Source organism: Entelurus aequoreus, linkage group LG27, assembly GCF_033978785.1.
Source record: "Entelurus aequoreus isolate RoL-2023_Sb linkage group LG27, RoL_Eaeq_v1.1, whole genome shotgun sequence".
Classification (NCBI taxonomy): domain Eukaryota; kingdom Metazoa; phylum Chordata; class Actinopteri; order Syngnathiformes; family Syngnathidae; genus Entelurus; species Entelurus aequoreus.
The window spans coordinates 6,912,398-6,930,279 of NC_084757.1; the positions used below are offsets into that span (position 1 = coordinate 6,912,398).

General features: G+C 39.3%; 2 protein-coding genes across 3 annotated transcripts in view; one reads left to right on the forward strand and one right to left on the reverse strand.

Moving 5' to 3' along the window:
* patj (PATJ crumbs cell polarity complex component) overlaps positions 1-12,522 on the reverse strand; it is a 51,539-nt gene extending 39,017 nt beyond the window's left edge. For both annotated transcript variants that reach the window (XM_062039158.1, XM_062039159.1), the window contains exons 1-6: positions 12,253-12,522; positions 4,553-4,585; positions 4,292-4,473; positions 1,077-1,232; positions 881-1,017; positions 337-526 (exon numbers count right to left, since the gene is read on the reverse strand). In XM_062039158.1, coding sequence (XP_061895142.1) covers positions 337-526; positions 881-1,017; positions 1,077-1,232; positions 4,292-4,473; positions 4,553-4,585; positions 12,253-12,346 — 792 coding nt within the window. In that variant the 5' untranslated portion in view covers positions 12,347-12,522. The remainder of the gene's footprint in view (positions 1-336; positions 527-880; positions 1,018-1,076; positions 1,233-4,291; positions 4,474-4,552; positions 4,586-12,252) is intronic.
* On the forward strand, positions 12,498-17,858 carry tm2d1 (TM2 domain containing 1). The gene is made up of 6 exons (XM_062039193.1): positions 12,498-12,716; positions 14,191-14,264; positions 16,419-16,527; positions 16,626-16,717; positions 16,784-16,857; positions 16,962-17,858. The coding sequence occupies exons 1-6, from the start codon at positions 12,577-12,579 to the stop codon at positions 17,070-17,072; spliced, it is 600 nt and encodes a 199-aa protein (XP_061895177.1). The 5' UTR covers positions 12,498-12,576; the 3' UTR covers positions 17,073-17,858.
* Positions 17,859-17,882: the final 24 nt, after the last annotated feature.

The following is a 17,882-nucleotide window of genomic DNA, read 5'->3' on the forward strand; positions in this document are numbered from 1 at the left end:
CCAATATCGGGGGAATACGTAAATGATACCAAACTCTATTCATGTGACCTCAATGAAGGTGGGATTTCAACAGAGGAAAGGAAGGCGGGGATAATTGCAGTCAGTGAGGCGGAGAAGAAGTAAGAAATAAGAGGGTCAGTGTGAGTGAGAGTCATTAGAAACAAAGCTGACATCACATGACCAGCAATTAGCATGAGGGCTGCTTAATATCAAGGTCGCTTTTCTCTGCTTTGGACACACTCTTGGGGAGCGCCGACTCCGGCTCTCACGTTGAAGTCGATAAAAAAGTCACTGTGACATAGGGGTGTGGCCTAACAGTGACCTCCCATCACCTACCGCGTCTTTGTCATCCACCGCCAGTGTCGATGCTGATGATACCCTGGATGGGCGGTCCCTCGCCACCAGCAGCTCCACCGTCTCGCCAGGTTGCTGCAACAAAGTGAGCGCCTGCTGGTGGCTCATCCCCGCCACCAGGGGGCGTCCGTTTATCACCAGGATCTGATCCCGCACCTGAAGCCGCCCGTCCCTGCCGGCGCCAACACAAACACTTGCTGACAATTCCTTCAAAGTGCTGACTAATGGGTGTAAAACAGCACCAGCTAGCACTACCTACATTTCTGCTAAGCTAATGAGTGAATGCTTACAAAAATATATATTGAGAACAAAATGCCTTCAGCTAGCTAGCTGCCTTTTATGTAGCTCAATTAGCCACATGCTAACGCTATGGTGAACTCAGCTAAAAAGTTGAACTACTGGAATCCCTAAATTTAAAAAGGTCCAGTAAGAATGCAGAACATGACATAAACCTTGGACTCAGTTCATCTTGTCTCTATTAAAAAGGACATTTAGTCCAAAGGTGTTTAACCGAGAGGCGTGTCACCTGTGGGCCACGCCTCCAGGCTGGATGTGTTTGACAAACACGTCCTGACTGCTGCTTCCTGGATGAAGACCCACCACGCTGAAACCAAGACCACCTGACTGTGGGCGAGTCAGTCTGACGCCTTCTGTGTTTCGGCCCTGAGGGCACACGTTGTGGTGAGGGCTGAGCAGTGTTGTGCATGTTCACGTGCACGCACCTTGGCAGCGGACGAGAGCCACTCCTGAAGGTCGTCGGTCTGATGGGTGGGTGGAGGCCAGCCATTGGTCTGAGTTGAGCCCCCCGCGCTCAAGATCAGCTGACCCTTTTTGGAGAAATTGAACTGGCTGCCGACGTCTGGCGGCATGCTGCTCAGCTGCAGAGGAGTAACAAGGCATGCAATTCACTCCAGCACTTGTCTTTTATTGGGCTTTACAATAGTGCTTCTCAACCTTTTTGGAGCCAAGGCACATTTTTTTCATTGAAAAAATGCGGAGGTATAGCTCGGTTGGTAGAGCGGCCGTGCCAGCAACTTGAGGGTTGCAGGTTCGATCCCCGCTTCCGCCATCCTAGTTACTGCCGTTGTGTCCTTGGGCAAGACACTTTACCCACCTGCTCCCAGTGCCACCCACACTGCTTTAAATGTAACTTAGATATTGGGTTTCACTATGTAAAGCGCTTTGAGTCACTAGAGAAAAGCGCTATATAAATATAATTCACTTCACCACCAGCAGAATAAATAAATAAATAAAACTCAGCAGCCGTTCTCGCAATTGTTGGATATGACTTTAAAGCATAACCAGCATGCATGACTATAGCGCTTGTCTCAAAGTAGGTGTACTGTCACCACCTGTCACATCACACCCTGACTTATTTGGACTTTTTTGCTGTTTTCCTGTGTGTAGTGTTTTACTTCTTGTCTTGCGCTCCTATTTTGCTGGCTTTTTCTCTTTTGTTGGTATTTTCCTGTAGCAGTTTCATGTCTTCCTTTGAGCGATATTCCCCACACCTGCTTTGTTTTAGCAATCAAGACTATTTCAGTTGTTTTTATCCTTCTTTGTGGGGACATTGTTGATTGTCATGACATGTACAGATGTGGACGCCGTCTCTGCTCAACACGCTGCAAGTCTTTGCTGTCGTCCAGCATTCTGTTTTTGTTTACTTTGTAGCCAGTTCAGTTTTAATTTCGTTCTGCATAGCCTTCCCTAAGCTTCAATGCCTTTTCTTAGGGGCACTCACCTTTTGTTTATTTTGGTTTAAGCATTAGATACCGTTTGACCTGCACGCTGCCTCTTGCATATTGTGATCACCACAAACCCAGTTCCCGACATTCACAAAGCAATTAGCTACCTGCTGCCACCTAAGAGTATAACATGGTTACTTTTAACATGGTTATTTTTAACCCAATTAGGTGAAATTACATCATCTCCCACGGCACACCAGACTGTGTCTCACGGCACACTAGTGTGCCACGGCACAGTGGTTGAAAAACACTGCACTAATACTCTAGTAATGCACAGTACATATAGTAAATGCTAATAGTAAATACTAATGAAAAAAATGCTGGTTATAGATGCTAATGGTAAATGCCAGTTATAAGTAGTTATGGTAATTGCTTATAATAAATGCTTATCGTAAATGCTAATAATACATGTGAAAGGCCAAGACTAACGATAACTATTTATGGTAAATGCCATCTGTAAATGATAATAATAATAAATGCCAATGCAAATTGCTTACAGTAAATATGAATGGTAAATGCTCATCAGAAATATTAATGTAAATGCTAATAATACATGCTAATGACACAAGCTAATAAGAAATTCTAATGATAATAATCTGAGTAAATGTGAATGATACCGAAAATGATGATGGTAGACAATAATAGTAAATACTAATCTCAAATGCTAAGAAGAAATGCTATTTTCAAATGCTAATGCTAAATATTTACAATAAATACGAATGGTAAATGCTAAGCAATATTGTGATTGTTAAATGCTCATGGTAAAAGCTAATGCAAATAAGAAAGGTTAATGCTTCATACTTACAGTTAATGATACTGTAAATACTTATGGTAAACACTAACAGTAAATGCTAATAATAAATGCGAACAGTAAACGATAATAATCGCTAATGCTAAATTGCTAATAATAAATCTGAACGGTAGATGCTAATAATAAATGCTAACGGTAATACAAAATGATGTTAATGATGTTGTAAATGTTTATGGTAAATGCTAATGCTAGATAGTTACAGTAAATGCCCGTGGCAAATCCTTATAGTAAATGCTAAATGCTAATGCTAAATAGTTACAGTAAATGTTAATGATACTGTAGATGCCTATGGTAAGTGCTAATGCTAATATTAAATAGTTTCAGTAAATGTTGATGATACTATAAATGTTTGCAGTAGATGGTAATGCTAGTGTAAATGCGTGAGGACAAAATGTGTGGTCACACAGAGACACAAGGACGTGTTGGAATAAGAAGTAATGAAGCAGAGAGTGAGCTGTGTAGAAAATCAATAGATTCCTGTGCTCCGTGAGCAGGTAATCTATTAATGACCTTTACTCTCACATTGTGGAAGCGTATCAGTCTGAGGCTTATTTGGGCCGGGCTGACGGCGCAACATCCAGCGCCATTTCATCAATAGCGGCGGGACAAGGCCGTTAGTCAAAGCGGGACAGCAGATATTAAAGCTTGATAGATCCGTGCACAGGTGGGGGGAGGCGGAGGGGTATAAATAAGGCTTGGGCGACGCCTTCATAGACTCCGGCGTGACCTTCGCAGCACTTACAATATGAAGCCCGCCATTATCTTAATTTGCAGCACGGCTTGTTTATTGTGGAGGCTGGGCGCCACAGAATACTGATCCAGGCGCACTATGTCCTCACTGGACCACGGTCACAGGTGAACATGGGACAGAGACCTGCAGGCGCACTATGTCCTCACTGGACCACGGTCACAGGTGAACATGGGACAGAGACCTGCAGGCGCACTATGTCCTCACTGGACCACGGTCACAGGTGAACATGGGACAGAGACCTGCAGGCGCACTATGTCCTCACTGGACCACGGTCACAGGTGAACATGGGACAGAGACCTGCAGGCGCACTATGTCCTCACTGGACCACGGTCACAGGTGAACATGGGACAGAGACCTGCAGGCGCACTATGTCCTCACTGGACCACGGTCACAGGTGAACATGGGATAGAGACCTGCAGGCGCACTATGTCCTCACTGGACCACGGTCACAGGTGAACATGGGATAGAGACCTGCAGGCGCACTATGTCCTCACTGGACCACGGTCACAGGTGAACATGGGACAGAGACCTGCAGGCGCACTATGTCCTCACTGGACCACGGTCACAGGTGAACATGGGATAGAGACCTGATTGATTCCATCCTTCACAGGAAGTCTACTGTGTTCTGACCTGGTTCCTCAGCTGCCTGATGGAGTGCTGCAGGGTCAGGATGTGAGTGAAGAGGGGACTCTGCAGGGTCTCCTTCAGAGTCCCCACACGCTCGCTGCAGTGGCTCCACTCCTCCTTCCGGACCAGCTTGGCCTGCAGCCGCTCCAGAGCTTCCAGAACCTGCTGGCGCTCGGCTGGCGACACTGGAGGTGACCCACAGGAAGCACTTTACATGTGGATCTTAGTCCCGTCTTTACACTAAGTAGAAATGAGATAAGTTACCTTCTCCGATGTTCTCAATCATGCTCATTCCATCTAGAAACCAAGACAAAAAGACAGTTATTCCTCCTTCAAGTCCACTTAGTAAACCATGATCATCTTCACAGTACAGTTGATTTCAGGGGTGTCCAAACTTATTCCACATAAAGACTTTTTTTTAACCTTTAGGGCTCCCCTGAAGTTTGGTCCCATGGTCCCAGAAAGGTCTCAGTCATAAACATGTTAAAGATAAGTCATATTATATTACTTGTTATATCAACATTCAATGCTTAAATCCCTAGTTCAACTTCAGTTTTATCTGTCAATATAAAGTAAAAAAAAATTTTTTTGAAATGTTTTATGCCTTTTTTGTCAAATTAAACTATGGCAAAAACACAAAATATGCAATATTTTCCCCAAAAAAAATTCAAAGTGGAATATTTGTCGTGAAATAAGTGCAACCTTAAATAGGTCAATAATTCATAACATTGTAGATTTTAGTTCATTATTTTTTCAGCAATGACAATTAACAAAAAAACACAAAGTGTTGAAAATAAAAATAATTTTAACACTTTCAGTGGGTCCCTTTTGGATCCCCAAGGATTTTAGTGTGATTTTTTTTATTTTTTAGATCAACTTCAGATTTATCCGTTGATTATCATTATTATAATATTATATTGTATTGTTATATATATACAGTACAGTACAGGCCACAAGTTTGGACACGTTCTCATTTCAATGCGTTTTCTTTATTTTCATAACTATTTACATTATAGATTGTCACATCAAAACTATGACACCTGTGAAGTGTAAACCATTTCAGGTGACTACCTCTTGAAGCTCATGGAGAGAATGCCAAGAGTGTGCAAAACAGTAATCACAGCCAAGGGTGGCTATTTTGAAGAAACTAGAATTTAAAACATGTTTTCAGTTATTTCACCTTTTTTTTGTTAAGTACATGAAGTCCACATGTGTTCATTCATAGTTTTGATGTGACAATCTACAATGTAAATAGTCATGAAATGAATGAGGTGTGTCCAAACATTTGTCCTGTACTGTGTATTGTTAATGTGTTTGTTGTAGTCCTTTTCATCAAGGAAAACTTGGTTTTTTATATGGCAAACATTTTTTACCCAAAGATTTTACCCCCCAAAAAATCAAAGTGGAACATATAATGTGAGGTAATTGAATAGATCAATAATTTATAACAAAATGTATTTTAATGTTTTAATATTTTTGAATTTTAAAGAAAATAACAGCCTGAATGGCAGCTTTTTGTCATCAGAGTCCACATTGCAAATTTCTCTCGTTGCATTTCACCTGTTAGCGCTTTTTGGTTTTAAAAAAAAAGTATTTAGAGAATGGTTGCAAATGGCTTCCGGGCCGCACTTTGGTTGATTTGTTTGGGACATGTTCAATAAGTTACATGAAGGAACATCACGTGGTGATATTTGACAATTCAACATGTCTGAAAAGGAGTAGGAAGAGCTCATCTCCATCATTTCTAGGCAAAACTATGAAACAGATTAAGCAAAGAAGTCAAACAATGTGCTGGTACAAGAAGTACGCAGAGATGGTGTTTACAAGATGCAGTGCCTCATTTTTTTGTTGCAAATGATAAGAAAGCAAAAACAATTATAGCGTACGAAATGACCTAAATCCCATCATGAAACATATGAAGACTAAACACATTTTATTTAGAGTAATTATAGTTGTACCTGCAGAAGACAGTGTGAAATACATAACAATGATGGAACATTAGACACCACTTTTACCTTTATTGTTCGCTACCAGTTCATTTCTCACCTTCTTCACCAACGTGTATAGCCAGGAAAGCACGGACAACGACTGTGTGCACTAGGGATGTTCTGACCATGTGAATCCAGGAGTGAGATCGGCCGATACAAACACCGAGCACACATATTTTATTATGTATTTATAGTGAGTGCTGTTTGCACTTTAACAACATTAACACCCTATTTAGACTAGTTTCTTATCCTCTTTTATGACATACAATTGTTTGATCAAAACAAATAGTACAATAGTACTCAACAACTAACAGACAGCAAAAACTACTATATAGTACTTTTAAACCTTGTCTGGGGTATTGCCCGAGTTTGTAAACATGAACAAAAACAACAAAACAAAGATTTTTAGAAATGAAAATGTCGACTTAATCATTCTAGTATGGATTATATTGCTACTTTTACATGTCGTGTACTGACTGTGACAACGCTAACACGCCAGCAGTTGTCATATTCCATCCATCCATTTTCTACCGCTTGTCCCTTTTGGGGTCGCGGGGGGTGCTGGAGCCTATCTCAGCTGCATTCATCATATTATCTCTTATTAATCTTATACATTTCCTGATCATATCTGCTAACATTCTGCTGTAAAATGCTTCCATCTACACTTTTTAAACTTTACTAAGCACTTATTTTTTGGAGTTGGTTAAAGCTAGCTTGGCGGTTACCATGCCGACCCTTGGCTTGCGCTCGGTGTGTAACATGTTTAGCCTCATCCTCCAGTTATAAAAAGGTACTTAAAGGGCAACTGCACTTTTTTGGAATTTTGCCTATCATTCACAATCTTTATGTAAGACAACAACACATATTTTTCTTTTTTTTTTGTGCATTCCAAAGTTTGCTTAATATGGAGCCTATTGGAGTTGCTCTATTCTGCCTATAAAGCCCTTAAAAACATCCAAACACCTCCATTAAGGTTTTGCTTTAAGTATATATGTAATGTAGGAAAGGACCTCATAATAACATCTAATATTGATGTATTTTCATCACTTTAAGCATACGTGGAGCATTCATTTGAAAAAGGCATCACAATGTTTGCTTTTTTTTTTTTTTTAAGAACATCACTGATTACTACTCACTGCAGAATTTATGACCGCCAACAAACACAATAAAACATCACTTACTGTACAATGTCTACTGTCATTAGGCTGCCAACTGCCATTTAGATGAAGAAATGGCTCATAATCCTCACAAAGAAAAGTGGGGTGGAACCCAGCCTCTTTTTGTGTCATTCTCGCCATTTCTGGGTCCAAATTGGATGTCAAATTGTACCAACTTGTCGGAATACGTGCTTATCATTCTACTGAAAGACATTATTTATTATCTACAATAGAATTTCACGAGCAAAAGAATGGAGGAAGCAGGTTACCACTCGATCATGTCAACATTGGTACACCAGCTTGTGATCTTGGCGCCGCTATAAATAGTTGGTCTGCATTAGCGCTTGTAATAACAATATCACTAACACTTGGTTAATATTCATGTCACCAAATGTAAATGGAGTGTTGTTGGCGCTTTTTGGATGGTTATTCATTGGGTTTTATGGGCGGAATAAAGGACCTCCCATTGGCTCCTCTATAAGCGGACTTTTATTTACGACTTTAAAATACAATAAAGAAAATACATCCGTCGTCATGTCTTTCATAATGATATTGAACAATTAGGCCAAATTCTCAAAAACCTACAGTTCCCCTTTAAGATACTAAGAAATGTGATGGAGGTGATTATTAACTTAGGGAAGTGGCTCCACAATGTGCTTGCGAGTCAGCTCGTGAGCCGGGGGACTACAAATAATTAGCATCAGCCAGACGGGATCGCCATTTAAAAACATTAATCGGCAATGGCCATCACACACCTTTTTAACAAAGTCATTGGCCAATTGATGGACACATCCCGAGTGGTCACACGACTTTATTGAAACATGTGCTAAACAGCACAACACGTCACACTGTCATGACTCCGCTAGCCCACAGCAGTGTGCTACAACTTGCAACTTTCCTTGGTCCAATGGTGGCTTATTTTACAGTAATCAAAAAGCAGAGAGACTTAGTTTGGGCACGCAATGCTGCAGAAGGATCCACATACCATAACTGAGACATTCTTTTGTAGCAAAACTTCATCAAAAAAACGAATCATTTGAAAAACGATTACAATTCTGAATCACAGTGTCAGCTGTACATAATCATTTGTTTATTATTTATGCCAATTATATTCGTCATACAATATTTACGTTTATTTTACTGCTGGACTTACTTTTTACTCTTCATTGTTTTACCTTTGATTAGGTAGTATTATTACACATTCTGGACATATTTATTACCAAACATTGTTGCTATCAACCTTTACTTCTTTTTATTTCCTCCTAAGTATTTGTATTATTGTAAAAACGATCTACAAACTGTACTCTCACACATACTTATCCTTTTCTTTCTTTATAAAAACAAATACTGTTAGTAACTGCTGTGACACAGCAAAGGAGTAGGATTAAATAAGCTCTGCTTCTTCCTACTCCTTTCTGGACATGTTAAATAGTGAAACTGAAAGCACATAATGTTCAATAATAATCCTCAATGTAACTTTGTATACATGTTCAAAACAAACTATTACAATACATAGTACAATACAGTTACCATAACAAAATGATTGACTGAGAACAAACAGTGAGATATCACTTTGCCTTTTTGGGTCAGTTAGCTTAGCACAAGGGTGTCAAACTATTTTTTTTAATTAAGGGCCACGTCTAAGTTATGACTGCCTTCAGAGGGCTGTTTGTAACAGTGAATGTATGAATATAAATGTGGAATCACTCCATTAAGTTTTTACACAATTACCTACGTATTTGGTTATTTGGTTGTTGTACATTCAAATTATTGGATAACTTGTTTTGAAATAAGTCACGCTGACAAGCAGATATTTAAGTATTTTTATTTTTACATACGATTTGTAATATGGTATAAAATAATTAGGAGTGCTCAAAACAAATCGTATCACATCTGAATTGCGATTTCTATTATTCCGATTCTATTTGGATTCATAATTTAAAAAAAAAATTGATTAAAAAACATATATTTTTTAAGAAAACTCTTTTTAAAAAGACATTTTTAGGCCGTACCCATTCTTACTCGCTGCATATACGTCATACTTCTGGAACCAAAAGGAAGTTTGGTAACCTATAATCTGTTTTGAAAAGATTTTATTGTAATTGTTATACCAAAAAAATAATTGCCAGAAATGTTTTGAATTGAGAATTGTGTTGAATCAAGAATTGATTCTAAATTGAATTGTTAGATGCCTAAATATTCCCACTATATATTATAATAAAAAAGGTGATTAATGGGCCTTGCTATTTGCATGCAAATCCCTGAGCTTGGAAGGATGAAACAGATGAGGAGCGTATGAGGGGAGGAAGTCACCATGGTTGCTACTTCTTATTTGACACAGCGCTAGTATGCCAATTAATAATTACTCAACTCTACAAAAAAAGTAAGGCCATATGATTTCCGTATGGAATCCCATAATTGGCCAATAAAATGAAATCCCCTGTTATACGCAGAATATCACGGAAATGGACATAGATGTGAGTGGAATGCTATAATTGTGAGGAGAAGGAACATAATGTGTCCAGAAACACTCACTCATCCTACAAACACTCAACCGCCTTATCTTGAACTAAACAATGTGGAGACGGCCACTTGAAACATTGACTAAACTCTGAAGCTAAAGCTAGCAAAAACAATCCACACATCTCCTCTGCGTGTGTTGTTGTGAGCGACATCATCGGTGTAAGATCAATGTACAAAAAGGACAGCAGTCGCAACTTGAGAGACTCTCCTTTTTGTTTTTAAAGTGGTCAGCTTGAAGCTTAGAACAACAGCACACCCCAACCCCTTCACAATAACATCCGGTCTGACTGAATAACAAAATAAAGGATTGAAAAAAGTACACTATACATGCATAATGCACTTAAAACACTCATTGATACATTTACATAACTATTATGCTTAAAATACTGGTCAAAATTGTCCAAAGATGTGTTGCACCAATAAATGTAAGGATTTTTGCATTTATAAACCAACATTTTATTAAATGTTATTAATGACACACTCTATAGATGTACAATAAGTGTAAACGGTGAAAAACGGAATTTAAAGAAAATTAAAATGGAAAAACTGAGCATTATTGTTTTTTCATATTTCTATTGTTATTTAACTTTATTATTATCATTATTATTTATACTTTACTGGTTTTTGTTTATTTTGTAATCATTTATACCTGGTTGTTCTTTTAAAACTTCATTTAAAGTTGAGTTTTGGTGGAAAAACTTTTTTTTTTTTTCAAATAAATTAATCATGGGTTTAATTGTGATTTAAATATTAATTTTAAAAAATTATTGTGATTGTCATATTTGCCATAACTGTCCAGCCAGAATTCCCATCTCTAATACTAATCTTTGTTGTATGAGCAGATAATAGTACATTAAAGTTTGAAACATGTCATGTATTACATATTTGTTTTGTCAAAATGGAAACAATGAATACAGTACAGGACAAAAGTTTGGACACACCTTCTCCTCATTCAATCGTTATGTTCATGACTATTTACATTGTAGATTGTCACATCAAAACTATGAATGAACACATGTGGAGTTATGTACTTAACAAAAAAAGGTGAAATAACTGAAAACATGTTTTATATTCTAGTTTCTTCAAAATTGCCACACTTTGCTCTGATTACTGCTTTGCACACTCTTGGCATTCTCTCCATGAGCTTCAAGCTGAAATGGTTTTCACTTCACAGGTGTGCTTGAAGCTCATGGAGAGAATGCCAAGAGTGTGCAAAGCAGTAATCAGAGCAAATGGTGGCTATTTTGAAAATAAAACATGTTTTCACATTTTTTGTTAAGTACATAACTCCACATGTGTTCATTCATAGTTTTGATGTGACAATCTACAATGTAAATAGTCATGAACATAACGATTGAATGAGGAGAAGGTGTGTCCAAACTTTTTTCCTGTACTGTATATTCAGTAAGAAAAAAAAAGTATGCACATTATTTCCAGGTTATCGTGCCAGATGTGGCCTTGAGTTTGACACCTGTGGCCCAGCATGGAGCCTCAATGTTCACACAAAGCTGGACCGAACCACAACTGCATCCTCCACACATATACACACACATATATACACGTATACACACACATATACACACACACACACATATACACACACATGTACACACACTTATACACGCACACATATACACACACATTTACACACCCGAAAGCAGGAAGTGAAACTGGGCATGTTGGGGGAGGGGCGAGTGTCGGTAAACAAGTTTTGGTGAAAAATAAAGTTTGATTGTAGTATAAATGTGATGTATTATTGTTACTTAGTGTAGCAGGTTAATTAGTTAGTGTAGCAGGTTAGTTAGTTAGTGTAGCAGGTTAGTTAGTGTAACCGGTTAGTTAGTGTAGCCGGTTAGTTAGTGTAGCAGGTTAGTTAGTTATTGTAGCAGGTTAATTAGTTAGTATAGCAGGTTAGTTAGTTCTTGTAGCAGGTTCATTACCAGCAGGTGCCTCAACCTTTCACAACAACTGCAATAACCACTAACAACACAACACCCGCGTGTATAAGTGTGTGTGTATATATATATATATATATATATATGTATGTATATATATATATATATATATATGTACATTACAACTTTTTACCTTCAATTACTTTTCCAAGTTGTGCGTGGACTAGCCTGCTAGCCTGCTAGCATGCTAACTCCTTATCCTAACCCGCCCACTAATTCCGCTTCGGTTTGGATGTGAAGCTAAAGGCGACAACCCTCGGACGAGCACACCTCCATTCAGACGACAGTTGCTCCGACTTCCAAAAGTGCTTTAAGAAGATTCCAACTGAAATGAAACTTACTTGAAGCGAATCCAGTTCGGTAGAGTAGTGTCGCTTTAATGCTGCGTTCGCTTGCTGTCGGAATAAGAGGGAGTGCTCGCCCAAAAAGTAACATTTGTCCTTTCTTTGCATTGAAAAATATAAAATACAACTATCCGAATAAGTGTGTAATATTTGTTTTCCAAATACCTGATTTAAATAATTTCAATGAGTAGATCTTATGAAATCTAAACATACATCCTCAAATTTGGAGACGTCCGCAGTGTTGCCAGTCGCCAGACTATCAGACGTCTCTCTCTTTCCCATCAACCCTGAAGGCGTCATTCGTGACGTCATCGACAAAACATGGCGTCCTCTCGAAGAAGGCTAGCTAGTTTACGCTCCGGTCTGTGGACTATTTTCTTTTTCTTTTCTTTGCTCTATTCTCATTTCAGGAGTGTTGTGGCGGAGGACGCGGACAACTGCGACAACTTGAGACTTGGACAATATCCTTCACATGTGTGTCGCTAACAACAACGCATGTCAACAATAGCTAGTGGCTACATCCATTTGCTACCGCTTGTCCTGCTGCAAAATACTCATAATGACGACAAAATACAATCCAGCGCACATGGAAGATTAGCCAGAAGTTTACCGTTAAATCATCAACGGTGCCATTTTCCCATTTACAGTAATGCACTGTAAAGACAGGGAATATAGAATATATTCATTTCAAATAACATTAGGACTGCAATTCAATGTCTGTCAAAATAGGGAATATATCATTTACTGTAAACAAATAAATTGCTTCTCTATTTCAATGTCTAGTAATTAGGGATGTCCGATAATGGCTTTTTGCCGATATCCGATATTGTCCAACTCTTTAATTATCGATACCGATATCAACCGATACCGATATATACAGTCGTGGAATTAACACATTATTATGCCTAATTTGGACAACCAGGTATGGTGAAGATAAGGTCCTTTTTAAAAAAAAATTATAAAATAAGATAAATAAATTAAAAACATTTTCTTGAATAAAAAAGAAAGTACAACAATATAAAAACAGTTACATAGAAACTAGTAATGAATGAAATTGAGTAAAATGAAGTGTTAAAGGTTAGTACTATTAGTGGAGCAGCAGCACGCACAATCATGTGTGCTTACGGACTGTATCCCTTGCAGACTGTATTGATATATATTGATATATAATGTAGGAAGCAGAATATTAATAACAACACTTTTGTGTGAATGAGTGTAAATGGGTGAGGGAGGTTTTTGGTTGGTGCACTAATTGTAAGTGTATCTTGTGTTTTTTATGTTGATTTCATTAAAAAAAACAAAAAAATAACCAAACAAAAAAAACAACCGATAATAAAAAACCGATACTGATAATTTCCGATATTACATTTCAAAGCATTTATAGGCCGATATTATCAGACATCTCTAATAGTAATGCTCTGTCAAAATGGCCAGAGATTTTACAGTAAAAAAAAAACTGCCACTTGAAATTTACCGTAAAATTATCAGTGGTGAAGTTTTTCAATTTAAAGTATTTTGATGTAAAAAAAATAAAAAAAAGGACAATTATGGTAACTGAGCAGATTTTTTTCCTATGGTGACGTCTGTATATTTTGTGTACAGGCCAGCCAGTTGTGTTGGAATGACAGACCCCTGCTCTATGGTAAAGTTGTGACTCTTAATGTTGGTAGCCCACATACTTCAACAACAACCTAAACGCTTGTAAATGTAGCGTCCTCCATAATGGGTAATGTGTATGGGTAAATTGGATGAAGTAAGTAGGAGGAGCTGCTTACACAACAACACCTGGAAATGGCCAACATCTGCCCAATGAACATCAAACATGCAGAGTTGCATGTTAAGTCAATTAGGCATACAACTTGGTGGTCTAACGCTGTAGAAAACACCTGATGTATATACTTCCTGCTTCCTGTGGGACTCCTTGACGGAGCTCACATATTTGTGCAAAGATCCCAAGATAGACGAAAACACTCAGGAGCCGGAAAACTGCCGAGACGCCACAGCTTGGGGTTTGTTTAGTTTCTGTCAGCAGGACTTCAACATGCAGGCTCTTCTTTTTCTTCAACATGCTCTTCTCTTTGCTCACCTTCAGTGTGTTTGTTTAGTGTCTGTCAGCAGGACTTCAACATGCAGGCTCTTCTTTTTCTTCAACATGCTCTTCTCTTTGCTCACCTTCAGTGTGTTTGTTTAGTGTCTGTCAGCATGACTTCAACATGCTTTTCTTTTTGCTCACCTTCAGTGTGTTTGTTTAGTGTCTGCATGACTTCAACATGCAGGCTCTTCTTTTTCTTCAACATGCTCTTCTCTTTGCTCACCTTCAGTGTGTTTGTTTAGTGTCTGCATGACTTCAACATGCAGGCTCTTCTTTTTCTTCAACATGCTCTTCTCTTTGCTCACCTTCAGTGTGTTTGTTTAGTGTCTGCATGACTTCAACATGCAGGCTCTTCTTTTTCTTCAACATGCTCTTCTCTTTGCTCACCTTCAGTGTGTTTGTTTAGTGTCTGTCAGCAGGACTTCAACATGCAAGCTCTTCTTTTTCTTCAACATGCTCTTCTCTTTGCTCACCTTCAGTGTGTTTGTTTAGTGTCTGCATGACTTCAACATGCTCTTCTTTTTCTTCAACATGCTCTTCTCTTTGCTCACCTTCAGTGTGTTTGTTTAGTGTCTGTCAGCAGGACTTCAACATGCAGGCTCTTCTTTTTCTTCAACATGCTCTTCTTTTTGCTCACCTTCAGTGTGTTTGTTTAGTGTCTGCATGACTTCAACATGCAGGCTCTTCTTTTTCTTCAACATGCTCTTCTCTTTGCTCACCTTCAGTGTGTTTGTTTAGTGTCTGCATGACTTCAACATGCAGGCTCTTCTTTTTCTTCAACATGCTCTTCTCTTTGCTCACCTTCAGTGTGTTTGTTTAGTGTCTGTCAGCAGGACTTCAACATGCAAGCTCTTCTTTTTCTTCAACATGCTCTTCTCTTTGCTCACCTTCAGTGTGTTTGTTTAGTGTCTGCATGACTTCAACATGCTCTTCTTTTTCTTCAACATGCTCTTCTCTTTGCTCACCTTCAGTGTGTTTGTTTAGTGTCTGTCAGCAGGACTTCAACATGCAGGCTCTTCTTTTTCTTCAACATGCTCTTCTTTTTGCTCACCTTCAGTGTGTTTGTTTAGTGTCTGCATGACTTCAACATGCTCTTCTTTTTGCTCACCTTCAGTGTGTTTGTTTAGTGTCTGCATGACTTCAACATGCAGGCTCTTCTCTTTGCTCACCTTCAGTGTGTTTGTTTAGTGTCTGCATGACTTCAACATGCTCTTCTTTTTGCTCACCTTCAGTGTGTTTGTTTAGTGTCTGCATGACTTCAACATGCAGGCTCTTCTCTTTGCTCACCTTCAGTGTGTTTGTTTAGTGTCTGCATGACTTCAACATGCTCTTCTCTTTGCTCACCTTCAGTGTGTTTGTTTAGTGTCTGCATGACTTCAACATGCTCTTCTTTTTGCTCACCTTCAGTGTGTTTGTTTAGTGTCTGCATGACTTCAACATGCAGGCTCTTCTCTTTGCTCACCTTCAGTGTGTTTGTTTAGTGTCTGCATGACTTCAACATGCTCTTCTTTTTGCTCACCTTCAGTGTGTTTGTTTAGTGTCTGCATGACTTCAACATGCAGGCTCTTCTCTTTGCTCACCTTCAGTGTGTTTGTTTAGTGTCTGCATGACTTCAACATGCTCTTCTTTTTGCTCACCTTCAGTGTGTTTGTTTAGTGTCTGCATGACTTCAACATGCAGGCTCTTCTCTTTGCTCACCTTCAGTGTGTTTGTTTAGTGTCTGCATGACTTCAACATGCTCTTCTCTTTGCTCACCTTCAGTGTGTTTGTTTAGTGTCTGCATGACTTCAACATGCTCTTCTTTTTGCTCACCTTCAGTGTGTTTGTTTAGTGTCTGCATGACTTCAACATGCAGGCTCTTCTCTTTGCTCACCTTCAGTGTGTTTGTTTAGTGTCTGCATGACTTCAACATGCTCTTCTCTTTGCTCACCTTCAGTGTGTTTGTTTAGTGTCTGCATGACTTCAACATGCTCTTCTCTTTGCTCACCTTCAGTGTGTTTGTTTAGTGTCTGCATGACTTCAACATGCAGGCTCTTCTCTTTGCTCACCTTCAGTGTGTTTGTGTGTCCAGTGGAATGTCTCCCAGCTCCAAACGTCACTTGCCGACTATCCAACGGGACAGAGTTCAGGTTCAGTGGGGATGAGGTGGGCTTTAATAAAACCATTCCCTGCAGGAACGTGTGAGTACACACACACACACACACACACACACACACACACACACACACACACACAATTCAATGTTATACACTTTTTGTCAACCCTTGTGTGTTGTCAGGAGTGGATACTCTTACAAGGTGGCGGTGGCGTTGTCTCTCTTCCTGGGCTGGCTGGGCGCCGACCGCTTCTACCTGGGATACCCGGCACTTGGTACACACACATGTTGTGTGATTGTCACTTTGAACACATCAGCAAGCTTCTTGTCTCCCCCGTCAGGGCTGCTGAAGTTCTGCACGGTGGGGTTCTGCGGCATCGGAACGCTGGTAGACTTCATCTTGATCACCATGCAGGTGAGTCGGCACGTCAGCCATGTGGGAAGCCTTTAGCGTTGCAGCTAAAGGTAACATTGAAAGTGTGTCCACGCCAGCGCTAACTCGCATGATGTGGCGTTCAGATCGTAGGTCCATCGGACGGCTCCGACTACATTGTCGACTATTACGGCGCACGCCTGACCCGCCTGTCAATCACCAACCAGACGTACAGGAAGCCGCACCTGTCTCTGTGAGGTCACGTAGACACGCCCACTCGCAGAGGGACACTTCCTGTTGTTTGTACTTATAAAGGGTGATGTCATCACAACATGCCAAGTGGCTGTGAGCAGGATAGGACCATCGTGATCTAGTAAGTGCTATGATCTTCATGATTGTGAAACATTTGTGTGTCCGACATGTATTTGCTTAAAATAGGGCTGTCAAATGATTCTTTTTTTTAAATAAGATGAATCACTTTTTGGAATTTGGTTTAATCATGCTTTAACTCCCTTGCACAATTCAAATGTGCTTAAGAAAAGACCCAGATAGTCTTGTCAGAATGTAATGTTTTGTCATTTATTTTTAACAAAACTTGGTAACTGTTTTGTCGAAGGTTATTTCAGGCTGTATTTTGGAGGGAAATATGCCGGCGAGCGCACCAGCTGGCGTCTCCTCACTCATGTTTGTACTGACACATGCATTGACCCGATAGCAATTAAGGTCAAGGGGATTGTACAGTCAAAATAAATGTAAGCTATGTGTGTACATGAACAATGTTTTGTGATTAATCACCAGTTAACTCACTCATTTTGACAGCCCTCCTTCAAAATATATTAAAAAAAAAAATCTTCCATAAAAGGAAAAAGATCATTTTAGGGAGGAGCATTTCTGACTTTGTTTGTAAAAATGTCATTTAAGTTATTCAAGTGTAAATAAAAGGTGTTACAATATTTTCCCTATCCATGTCGTTGATTGGACACCAGGGGGCGCTAACACTTCGTGTTGCGCTAATGACGAGAGAATGATGGAATTTCATTTGAATACATCAAATCATTGCATTTGCA